This window comes from Argiope bruennichi, chromosome 7 (genome assembly GCF_947563725.1).
Source record: "Argiope bruennichi chromosome 7, qqArgBrue1.1, whole genome shotgun sequence".
Classification (NCBI taxonomy): Eukaryota; Metazoa; Arthropoda; class Arachnida; order Araneae; family Araneidae; genus Argiope; species Argiope bruennichi.
The window spans coordinates 10,420,111-10,433,662 of NC_079157.1; the positions used below are offsets into that span (position 1 = coordinate 10,420,111).

The window sequence follows — 13,552 nt, forward strand, 5'->3', positions numbered from 1 at the left end:
TTTGAGGAGATGGAATGACTTGAAAAGAAAAAAGGTAATAAATGTAAGAATATTAATATTTATTCTAACACAGGAAGTCCTATTTTAAATAAAAAAACAGTATGATACTATAGCTGTAATCATGGAAAAGATGAAGTTTAAGAGCATCAGTGGGCAATTTGTATGGACATAAAAATGATATTCTTGATCAATTAGAAGATCACATGAAATATCCTTTTTTTGCTTTGTTTATTTTCTCAATAATGGTACCAAATAACACTCTTAATAAAAAAAAAAAAAAAGAACTACTTGAGAGAATATGATTGTTAGTGGAAAAAATGTTTGTGAACTCTTAGCAAAATAAGAGTTATCTGGTTTCTGCAGTATAAACTATTATTAATGGACACAATTACATGACAGCTCTTGGTTACTGAACCCTTAATTTGCTTTCATGGAACAAAAAGATGCCTGGAATAGTTGAGAAATACTTAAGGCGGAATTTTTTAATGCTTGTAAATGATTCTCTCTTGTGGATTCACTGAATGAGTCCGAATTAAAAGTGTATACTTCATTTATCCTTATTGTCAAGTACCTGGAGTCAGGTACAAAGCTAAAAATAATGTTGATATATTTAATAGCAAGTTTAATAACTTCAGTGATCTTGGCTGTAATATGGGAAAAATTAAGTAGCCATTTAGACTACTTTACTGAACATCTTGATAGTGCTAGAGAGGAGATTATTTATTTTAAGAAGAAAGCTTATTTTTTTTGTAGAAGACATTCTTTAAAGCTTGACTTGATCTGAACACTGAATTTTTGTATGACCAAAGCTGGTAAGGGGTTAATAATATTTTATTGTAAGTATATTATTTAGTAATAAAAATATAAAACTTTTTTGAATTTAAATACATGTTTTATCCTAAATCACAATTTTATTCAGTTTCTTAAATGTTCTGTTGTAGCTTAGCTTTGAGAAAATTCTTCACGATGGAGCCCAAAGGGAAACTGAGTTTAGGTTCATATGAATTTAGTGAAACTGAGTTTAGTTATATAATTCCATTACTATTTGTGGAATGTTTACTTCCATTAATTTTAATGAAATTAAAATTTCATATGCAACAAAAATTTTCAAAATGCAGGTACTGTAATTGTTTATTTATTACTTTTCAGACTTCTTGGAGGTTCCACTCCCTGCTCCCTAACATCTACCAATTCTAGGTCTGAATTTTAATAATTTTTTTTATTACACCCATTTATAGAGATTTATTCTCACTCTTTTATCAAAATATTATATATCAAAAATCAAACAAAGCAACTTATGTAAACTTTTGATGTAATTGCTGTAATCACTAGTCATGTATCACATTTTTTAATGGCTTGCAACAATTATCTTGTCACAAAAAGATAATTTTTCAGAGCAGATGTAAAAGTTATAAAAATATTTTTTGCCGATAAAATCTTGCTGCAAATTTGACAATAAAGAAAATAAATATATGGATATAAAAGTGGTGATACAAATATTTGTTGTAAAATTGATTTTATTGAGATATTTGTGCACATTTAAAAAAAGGAAGAAAAAAGAATATTAAAAAATTGTTTTCTGAATTCAAAGTCTACATTTTAATTAATGAACTATCATTAATGATTTAAAAATTTTTTGTGTTTTGAAAAAAAAAAGTTTTTTTTATTTCAAAATTGTAATTAAAATTATAAAGATTCAAACATGAAAGATTTTATTGGGCATTTAATTGGTAATTTTTTTGCTAAGAATATTAAAGATATCATTGCCTTAAGAAAATGAGTTAAACTTTGGTTTATTTTCTAAAACTAATATCTATAATTGAACCTTAAAAAAAATGAGTTATACTTATGTTTATTTCCTAAAATTAATATCCGTAATTGAACCTAAAATAGAATAGTATTTTAAATAATTGAATATGCTGTTTTCTTAAATGAATAGGAAAAAGTGATATTTAGGGGATCATTTTGATTGGTACTGTGAACAGTCCTATTTTATTAATTTTTTTTTTATTTATAAGTGGAATATCTTTTAAATTCTAGAAAGTTAAAATCTTTATTGAATATTCCAAATGTATAGAATGATGTCAATGTAAGAATTTTAGTATATTTAATTTTTTTTTGGGGGGGGGGTGCGGGGGTGCAAAGATAGTATGTAGTATCTGAGATTTCATCTGTTATTTGAAAAAACTACTTCATATGAAATTATCATTTTTGAATAAATTTTAAATTATGGTTTTAAAAAGAATTCATTGTTTATATTGAATGCTTGTGTGATACACACTTTTTATTGCATTATCAAAAATTGTAAGTTTATTTTTAATAAATTACAAGTAAGCTTCAATTTTGAATTAAAATTAAAATACTAATAGTTGCAAATTGTTTTTTCATATATGGTATAGACAAGAAAATATATAAAAGAAACATTAAAATGCAAACTATTACATTTTTCACAACAATGCATTTTTTATGCCTTAAAGCAATGTTTCTTAATTGAAAAAAAAAAAAAATCCAACACAGAAAATTATTTAGGAATGATTTATTTTGGAATATTCAAAGTTTTCAAAATTCATATGGAAGGATTCTTATGCTTTTTTGTTTCTTTATTGAAATTGAAATACTTTTTATTATTAATATGCTTCACATTATAGTAAAGTATATTATTCACAATATATTTCACTATGATTAAATATGGGTTAGTTGTAAGACAGTAATGCATGTTACAACATAAGTGTTTTTTTTTTAAAATTTAATTGGAATTTTTTAAAATATAATTTTTTTATACATTTGTTACATCAGTGCCTAACCAAAATGTTTAGTGAGAACTTGTGAAAATGCACTCCGTTTTAGCTAATTAATGAGGAAAAATATTTTCTAAATATTGATTTATGCTGATTGTCTTTAAAAAATATTTTTACTTTTTGATTTTGTCTGTTTATTAAAGTTTCTAAAATTGCTTTAATTTTTTTCTAATAGTTGCTAAAGTTTTTTTTTTAATGGCATTTTAAAAAAATCTTTTAAACTGATCTATGCAGTTAGGCATAGTGTAATAAAATCTTGGGGTTTGTAATAACATGCTAACAACTCCTGAGATTTATATTTGATTTTTATTGTTAGATCTGCTTTAAATATTAATATGTGCTCTCAATGATCCGACCTTTCCCTAAAACATTAATTTGGAATGAATTTAATAAAGGCTCATGTAAAAAGAAATTTTCATTTTAACTGTCCTACCTAATAAAGTAGCAACTGTAAAAGAATTTGTCAGCATAATTAAAATAAAAATGAGAAATGAAGGGACAATGGAAAGACTGGGAGGGGAGGAATTCAAAACGGTAAACTGGGGAAGAAAGGGTGAAGAAAAAGATTTTAAACTCTTTGACAGCTTCTGAAAAAGAAGAATGATTTTGCCTAGTTTGCAGAGATGTGTATAGCAACTCTGATAATATATAATATAAAGTACATTACATTAATATTCCATTTTGAAATAACACCAGGGTTATTTTGTTACAAACCTCTTACTTTTGAATAGCATTTAGATAATTAGGATAGTGCCTGAAATGGTACCCTCATTCAACGGTTCTGCACCACAGCATTGGGGATAACATTTGGTCCTAAGGGATTCAGTGTTCACTCGATCAATTTACACATAGGCTCCTCAGTGGATCCTGATTTAAATAATCATAATCCACTGAGGAATACTGATGAGGAAAACTGGTACCTTTAGTCCTAAAGCTGAAATATTGCCACTGTTGGTCATAGCCATGGTAAAGGAAATTGCTTAATTCCAAAATTTAGATACAAAATGTGTATAGTATAAAGTATTTAATCATTTCTTTACTTTAACTGTGATTCTGAAAGAGAAGAATATGTTGATTGTTTAAATAAATTTTATCTTTATTTTACTGTAATTCGTATGATATAGTTTATTATCATTATGCCTAGTCATAATAATTGTCAGATGTCTTATGTACATTAATTATAAAGGAATAATAACAAGAGATTAATTTTAAGTATTCTTATTTTTATTTTTACTATTTGTCCCAGGTTTGTTACAACTTAATTTTAAAAGGGAACAAATTTTGAAAAAAAATCTGAATGCACTACATGAACAATTAATTTTTTTATGTATATTATGAATGAAGGGATTTGATTATTATGCACATTTTGAATGAAAGAATTTGATTATAGATACATCAGAAAATCAGAAATAAAAAAAAATACAAAGAATTTTCCATAAATTATTATAACTATTCCTTTACTCTCTTATTATATAATTATTATATATTTAAATTTTTTTTATATTTTCACTATTTATAACCAGAAAAAATTAGATCATTATCTCTTTGTATTTAATAAAAGAAGAGATGAAAGTTTTATTTTAAATTTTATTATTGCATAATTTAAGAATCTCTTGCAATGTGTTTAAAGTTTTATTCATTCATTTTTCAGACCTGTTTCAAAAGCTGTGAGAGGTAGGACCAATCGCACTGTTTCCCAAAGTAATACTTCTAATGCAGCTCGTGCTACGCGGAATCTGGGTATCAAATTAGAACGACCTATTGTGGTTGATTTGACACAGTCTGATGATGATACTCAATCAACTTCTGCTGCTGTTAGCAGATCAACAGCTCCCACAATAAACAGTACTGTGGGGTATGTATTCTGATTGTTTTGAATGTAGGATATTAAAAAAAAATAAATGATTTTTGCTTAGTTTAGTGTGTTAACCCTCATCTTTTGTACAACTAATGAATTGCATCTTGTTTATAAAATTTTCATGAATTATTTTATTATAGATTAAACATTATAATATATATTACAATATTATATTATAATATTGAATTATTAACTTTTATGCATTTCATTTAAATAGCAATTCCCATTCTTCAGAAAGGTAGTTGAATTTGTTTGTAAGTACTGCAAATAAATCTCAGCAGAAAAATCTATCATAGAAATCTGTGAAATAAGTGTACATTTTCCTTGTTCTTTCTTTTCATATTGCACTATCTGCCATTGGTGATCAGCTGTTTCTCTAAGATTAATGCTTGTTAAAATTTTCAATTAAACATTTTATGTACCTTGGTTTCTTAATAGCTTCTTTAGGAAAATATTTTTAAGCTTCAGATTTTGAGTCATGTTTCTCATACAATTATAGAAGCTTTAAACTGTTCTGTTCATTGTGCTATATATCTCCAATTTTCTGTCAGCTTCTGTAAAATGTGAATTCCAAATTAAAGTGGAAATGATGAAACTTCAACTAATACATCCCCCCCCCCTGAAATCAAGCATGATTTCTCTCTTTAAATATGAGTTCAGAAAACAGAATCATTTGGTAATGAGTTTTTATATGCAATACAGAATAATTTTCATAATTTCTGCAATATCTCAAAGAATTATTCAATAAAAATTTCTCAGATTCATCGTTAAATTCAATTTTTAGTTTTATTTCCAAAAGATCTTAAATGATGCAAGTAATAAAATTTTATTTTCCGAATGAATCCTATTTTATGAAATACTATTGTCACACCAACTTTTAAATAAAAAAAGAAATAGTTAAAATGTAAGGTTTTAAATATTACTTACAATTTTTAAAAAAATCAATATTTTCATAATCTTAGACCAATCAGGCTTGGGGAAAACTCTGAACCCTGATGGATGCATCTTCTTGAATGGTTTAAAATATTGCAATTTTAGAAACTAGTAAAATTCAAATTTTCAGCTCAATCAGTTTTAGTTACAATAGAGTGGACTTTTCTTTTTAAACTATTCGCCTTTGGTTATTAGCTGTTTTGCTGACAATATTAGTTATATTGAATTTCTTTAAATCGTATAAATATAATTTCGTGTCTGTGATTCCACCAAATTTTTAGATATTAAGGCTATGTTATTTTAATTGTCTCTTATATATGCTCTGTCTGTTGTGTACATAAACCTTTCTAATGGAGATCAGTCCCATGATATCATGTCACTAATCGAAACGTAAATATCTGGTTCGTCTATCTTCTTTCCCGGAATTATAACTTCCATTCTTTAGGCATATCTCGTAAATTACACAGATATTATCTTGTACTTTGTTTTTCAACAATGGAAGAAAATCGTGTTATTTTATATTTGATAAAATAATGAAAACGGTTTGAACTTCAGGGCAGAAATGTGATCTATCATTGGAAATCAGACAAAATTTTTATAAAAATGTAACAAAAATTCACATGATTATTAACTTGGTATAGGGGGAAAAAAAAAGATAATTTTTAAAATTTTGAGATGGTGTAATTTTTTTTTTCTTCTTGTTATAATATTTTTTAATGTTATCATGGGACACCAAATTCAGCTTTTTAATTAAGCTGAATTGTTTCCCAGTCTATCTACTCCACCCCTCTTTCGTCTCCTAATCTCCCAGAGGAAAGAAGGCAGACAGCCATTGATGATTTATTGCTTTTATTTGAAATAAAAATTTCTTTATTGTTACAATAATACGATTAGGCTGAATGATTGTGGCTGTCGTGGATTTTTTTGCATAGAGAATGTATGATGAAGTGGTTTTTTTTGAATTTATTTCTGGAATAAAGGATGGTGGAATGTCATTTCATATGTTATGAAAAAAAGAAATTAACAAAATTGGAGACTGGTGATAGGGCTGGGGAATTATTTTATTCTTTATTATTTTAAAGTATTTAGATATAAATTGATATGGATGATTTCTTAGAATGTGTAAATGAAACTTCTTCAATTTTAATGTCACCATTTTAGGAATAACTCATTTTTGTCTTTTTTTTAAACACATTTCAAGAGTTTTCTAGATCCTCATTGACATTAAGTTAATTCTAAAAATGTTTTGTTTTATTTCAGTTGTAATGTTGTGTCTGAACGTAATCCAAGTCCTCCATCCTATTGGGATACCTTTCCAGATAATAGACATCCCCCTGTTTATCCTGTTGTTCAGTTTTCCAGTTGCCGCTATCATTCAACTAATCAGCCATCGATTCCTTTCCACGAAACTCCCGATACGGGACTCAGAACTCTTGTGAGTGCTTCAATTTTTATAATTTTTAAATATATATATATATAAATGATTTTCGACTCTTTTTGCAAATTTTTTATTTTTTAAAATGTAATATAGTATTTGTATATATCATGTGATCTATTGTTAAATTAAGTCTGAATTAATGTGTAATGTAATGAAATATTATAAAAAAGATATATACTTATTCAATAATAATTTTGTAAGTCTTATAACATTTATTCAGAATTTTAGGAAATTTTGAAAATTTCTTTTTAGATTGACTAATTTGATTTTGGTTTCTGCTGTTAATTTCATACTTTGAAATATCCTGATCTTCTAGAGCTTACATTTTTTCAACTATTGGAATGGGGTTAGAGGCTTTTCTTTTGACTACTTTTCTTATGTCGTCTTCGATGTCCTTTGGTTTTTCTTTTGGAATGACGCCTCACTGTATTGAAATAAATACTGCACTGGAGAATTTTTTTGTTCAGTTTCTCTCTTTTTTAACTAGCTCTCTCATTCTCATTGATATATTGAGCTGAGTTTCCAAACCCATAAGTATGCATCAGTCGTATTAATTCTTGAAATCTATTTAAAATCTTTAATTATAACATCACTATGAATTCGAAAATTACTATGTGATGATGAGGAATAAGTATTGTTAACTCATGAGGCAGAAGACTTTGTTCTATTCATGTTAGTAGCAGAACTAGACCTGTTTAGAGTTTCATTTCAATTTTCTATATCAGAAGAATTACTTAATTCTAGTAATCTGATTTGTTATGAGAGAATCCCTTGTGGCCATCCTCTGTCATGGCTGAAGGGAATATGCTGTTACTTTTTATCTGATTATTTATACAAATAAGAAATATTCAAGTAAGGAATAAGTATGGTCAACCCATGAAATAGAAGACTTTCTGCTATTTTTGGAAATAGTAGAACTAAAGTCCGTAAAAACTTAAAAAATTCATAAAACCCAAAAAAATATCCGAAATAAAAAACGGTTTGCAGGTTAAGTATTGATGGAATACGGGATTTTTTTTTTCAATTCCTACTATTAGTTCACACTCTCCCTATATATATTTATATATCTTATTCAATTTTTCAATCGTTAATAAAATACTTTTTATTCATCCACTCAAGTTCAAATACATTTTTTAAAACTTGTAGTGGATGACATGTTAATACAGTTTTTCAAATATTTAATTCATTAATTATTAAATTTAGTTAATTTTTAATACTTTAAATAGAGTTTTAGCAGTTTGTAATGAAAATTGAAATCAACAGGCAGTAGCTCAATCGGTAAAATGAAAGAATTTCAGTATTTTTCATGTGAAGGTGAAGAATGCGAGTTCAATTCTTACAAAATTAGAATTGACTTAAATTTTTTTATTTTTTTATTACTTGTTTAAGATAAGGTGAAAAAAGCCAACTGATGGTGCTGGTACAACTTAGTTGGAAACATGCAAATGAGATACGCTCTTGATCTAGAACTAGTTCTCCGTTGCATGAAATGTAAGTGAACAAGGAATCAGCAACTGGCTACAGAAAAGTTTGAAGCCTGAAAAAGAGTCTTGAACAGTGGCAGGCTTCATAAAGTTTGTTCAGCGATTTGAGGAAACTGGATTGTTGGAGGATCATGTAAGGTCCAGACAACCAAGTCTATGGGGAATATGTTTGGTAAGTATTGTAGCCGAATGGAAACATTAGCGTCAGAATCCACTGCAGGGATTAGCAGTACACAGGAAGCTGGCTGACACTTGGGCTTACCACCATCCTTGATACATAACATTCTTCATAGAGTTCTTCATCAGTATCCAAAGAAATTACAGTATTGCCATAAACTTTTGCCTTCGGATACCATAAAGATAGAAGCATTTGCGAGATGGGTTCTCTCCAAAATTGGACGAGATCCCTTCTGAGTCTTTAACATCTTGTGGACAGATGAAGCTCATTTTTTGCTCCATTGCGACATTAGTTATCATTAGTAGACTTTGCAAGTTTCGATCCCATCCATCCAGTCTACCGAAAACTGTCATGATACAGCCGGACATGCTGCACTCTGCCGCTGCGGGATTTGTGACACACCTGCAATGTATTATTACCTGTAGTGGTGGACATATGGAGCACATATTGCTGTAATGAATGATTTAATAACATTATTTTTGTTATTTATGCATCTTTTCTTTCACTTATGTACAAAATGCTACCTGTCGTGTTTTTTGAATTAATTTTTTAATCTTATTATTATTTAATCTTATTTTGAATTAATTAATCTTATCTAAAAAAAAAAAAAAAACTGTGACTTATTGATACCAAACCTGCAAACTGTTTTTTTAGTTTGGATATTTTTTTAGGTTTTATGAATTTTTTAAAGTTATTATGAACTTTTTGCCCACCCTGTACTTGTTACTGTAGGACTTTACTTTTTGTGCTTTTAAAGATTTCTTTTTAATGAAATTTTTACGGATTAAGGTGTTATTTTTTTAAAAACAATATGTATTTAAATTAAGAAATTTCAGGTTTTTATTAATGTAAGATAATAATTTTTGATATAAATCAGTTTTAAATGATGGTGGATGATTGTTAATTATATCATATTTCCATAAGGGTTCGGCTCCTGTTCCTAATCCCTGCCTTGCATTTGGTTGCCTACCTACACGAACTCGATGCCTGCATCCGCACCATAATCTTTATCCAAGTAAAACTTCAGTTTTTACTATTTTTTATTATATATATTTTATCTGTTTATAAATAAATACATTATTTAATAAATCTTTGATAGTATGACAATGTATCTTTGTTAAGTATGGTAAGATTTCTCTTTTTATCTTTTACGCTGCTTGTATTCATTAGAACTGTGTTGGGCACTTACCTTCTTTTCAGGCATGACTGCAGGCAGAGGTACTAAAACCCAATTTTAGTTTAACTTTTTTCCTTTACTTTTTTTTTTTTTTAAAATTAATGTTTAGAGAGTAGTATTTTTTAGATAGTTAAGTAGTTTGAAATTAGTTTTGCCTTTATTTCAAAATCATTCTGAGGGGAAGCTTAAATGATTTAAAATGGGTTGTAGTTGAAAATTTTTATTAGATATACTTATCTAAATCTAGGGTTTTTTCAAATTTTATATCATGAGTTTTTATTATTTCTGTTTATGGGTCTCCTCTTTTAGATCTATGACTTAATTTTCCTATCTCATTTTTTAGTATGTACTGCAGCATGCATTTTTTTTTAATGAAGTGTCTTTATATGGGAAGCAATTATTTTATATGTTACAATGTTTTTGAAAATGTTACTCATTTTCAGAGTATTTAAAGCTATAATTTGGAATTTTTTAAGTGGAATTATAAAATATTTTTTCTCTCAATTTCTTATAATTGCATTTAATTCAATTTAAAAGTAAATCTGGGTAAATTTTGAAAGAAATATTTTTTTTCTTGTTTTATTATATCATTCTTTTTTCTTCTTTATTATGCTAAATATATGGAAGCTTTAAATCAAGTCTGGTTTCAAAATTAGTTATGTTCATATATAAAAATTTGTTTCAGGGTTATATAAATTAAAAAAATGTCAGATATAAACATGGCTTCATGAGTAGGGGAAAGAATAAAATGTATTGAATAAAAAGTAGTGAATCTAAAATCTATGCCATTAAATGAATGAGATGAATAAAAAACATGTTCATTCAAAATCTATACAAACAGCAATAGATAACATATAAATTGTGTAAAAAAACTTCCAATCTTCTTTCTAATGTTTTCATGTTTTGCCTTCCTTTCTTCATGTTGGTTTTTTATTGAAACTTAATGTTTGTCATTATTGTCATCATCTACTCACTTCATAATTAAATGAATGTATGTTTATTGAAGAAGAATTATATGCTCAATTATTATTTTAAACTCAATAATTACATACATATTAGGTACAAAATCACTTGAATTACTAAGAACTAGGGGCATACATTCCTGCTCGCTTCACATATCAAACCCTAAGGAACAGGCTATTCTTATGGCAATATTACATGATTCTAGCTCATTTTGCTTGCACTTCTTTTGCTTTGCTTTGTTGTGTACTTCTGCTAGTAATATTAAATTATAAATTAATTACTGAAAGTAAAGTTAAATAATTTAAATTACATGATATTGTTTAGCATTAACTTTTTATCAGTTAATAAAATCTAAATCGTCAATTTCTAAAATTAAAATGCCCAAAATTCAGATTTTAATGGGAATTAATTAATCTAGTCAAGAGACGTATGTAAATGTTAGAAAGTAAAAATATGTAATTCTAAGATGTTTAAAATTAAAAGTGAATGTGCTTCTTTTCCTTTGTTTTAAAAAGATGTATTTCATCAAAATGGTTGATATAATATTAATAACTTTGAAATATATGTTTTAGATGGCAAGTGTTAATAAGATTTAGTCATGTCAATAAATTTTGATAAATTACATCATATCTCAAAAAGATGCTATTTTTTTTATCATATTATTTTATATTGTACTTGGGTGCAATAATAGTAGAACATTCTTCAAAGTGGCAAAATTAATTGCCAATAATCTCATATTTCAGAAACTTCACTCCATACTCAAAAAAGATTTACACCTTTATTCCATTCAGTTTGACTCGATATAACATCTTGCAAATAATGCTTCAATATTTTCATTTGCTGTAATTTCTCAATTTTTACTAGCTTAATTTAAACTCATTTTTTCATACTATCTTACAACAAAAGATATAACGATTTTTGGCCGAAGCAAGCATGCAAAAAGTCCAAATGTGCTGATTCATGATTTACAAATTTAGCTTGATTTTGTATCTACTTTAGCATTTTATATGTATAGATAATTTCTTAACAGACTTTAGACATTTTCTTAACAGTTTTTAATATTCTCAAAAAACATGCAAAATATGCTTTATCAGATCTTTGAGTAATTTAAAGAAGTCATCATTCATTAGTGTGAAATTCCATCATTCAGTGACTTCCGACATTTAGTTTAATTTTTATTCTTTACATCAGTATGCTGTGGTGAAAGCTTTGTAGCTGCGATACATGAGTAATTACTTTTGTATTGTGATTTTGTTACTCGGCTGCAAACCACAAGGTCCCAGGTTCTATCCTCGCTCATACCGATCCGCTACATTGGTGACCTCAGACGATGAACCTTTAATCTTCATTCAGCTGTTGTGGCACCATCTACCCACAGCAAACCAAAGTCGTCAGATTCACTTGACGCAGCAACCCAAAGTCGTCAGACTCACTTGACGTAACAGCAACCACTCACACACACTCTCGCCAAATCAAAAGGGGTAAGACGCATTAAACTCAACAGCCATGATACATCACCACTCACTAGCCATATCGTTTGTCTCACCTCCAACTCACTGGATGGAGAGTCTGTGGTGAAAGCTTATAAGCCAGCTAAATGAATAATTATTTTTGTATTGTGGTCTTGTTATTTGGCTGCTAACCACAAGGTCCCAGGTTCTATCTGCGCTCATAACCATCCGCTACAATGCCTTAATTTCGGAAAGAAATTAAAATTCATCTATAAATACATATAGATGTCTGAACTAATTAAATATTTGCAATATAATTATGTAAATATTAAATGTTTATTTATATAATCAATTTTCCTTAAAAATGTTATTGCTATTAAAGTATAATTTACAATTTATGCACAAATTCTAATGTAAGAGAGAGAGAGAAAAAAAAAGGAATATTGGGGCAGAAATAAGATTGTTTTTTAGTATATCTTTAAAGCATCATAAGCATATGGGTTTGAATTCACTTGTATAATTAAATTTTTTACAGTTTTACTGTATTTTAATGTTTTTTTTTATATATGAATCAGTGATATATATGAATTCATTTTCTGTATGGTATTTATAATATATAAAATAGAAATACTTGAAGCATAGTTTTCATATAATTGGATGGTGTGTTGAGATAAGTTTTGTTTTGCAGCTCCTTCAAGTCCACAATTCAGTTATGTGCCTACTGGTGTGCATAATCCTGTTCATCATCATCCTGCTCTAAATAACCAGCCAACATTCGACCAGATTTACCATTCTGTCACTGTCTCAACTCCTTCCAACCACCATGATCCATCAACTATGCATCCCCACCCTCCTCCTAGCTTGGTGAGGATGAATCCTACTCATTCAAGAATCTGGCAGGTAAGCACCATCATCCAGTGAAATTAGCCTAATTTCTCTCCCCCCCCCCTCCCAATTTTCTGGTATACGGAATATAGACACAGTTTGGTGATCACCAAAAATTTAAACTTGAAATTTTGATAAATCTCCATGCTTCGGAAAAATCTCCTTGAGTTTGAAAATGTCTATCTGTGACAAAGATAACTCCAAAATACTTTGAAATTTAATATACTGTTTTTACATCAAATTTGTAGATTTCTCTTAAATTTTGTGCGAAATCCATCCAGAAGAAATCTGTCTGTTCAGTTGTTCGAATATATGCTAACATGACAACTTTAAAATAAAGCGAGTTGGCCCAATAACATTTATTACACAAATTTGACATCTATAGTG

At 28.0% G+C, this 13,552-nt stretch overlaps 1 protein-coding gene across 6 annotated transcripts in view; it reads left to right on the forward strand.

Annotated features, from left to right (window-relative positions):
* The window catches only part of LOC129976680 (E3 ubiquitin-protein ligase Arkadia-like), a 47,321-nt gene that overhangs the window by 19,480 nt on the left and 14,289 nt on the right, over window positions 1–13,552 (forward strand). For 5 of the 6 annotated variants that reach the window (XM_056090379.1, XM_056090380.1, XM_056090381.1 and 2 more), the window contains 5 exons: window positions 1,150–1,197; window positions 4,450–4,653; window positions 6,850–7,024; window positions 9,614–9,704; window positions 12,969–13,180. In XM_056090379.1, coding sequence (XP_055946354.1) covers window positions 1,150–1,197; window positions 4,450–4,653; window positions 6,850–7,024; window positions 9,614–9,704; window positions 12,969–13,180 — 730 coding nt within the window. The remainder of the gene's footprint in view (window positions 1–1,149; window positions 1,198–4,449; window positions 4,654–6,849; window positions 7,025–9,613; window positions 9,705–12,968; window positions 13,181–13,552) is intronic. The other variant, XM_056090384.1, reaches the window with a different exon arrangement.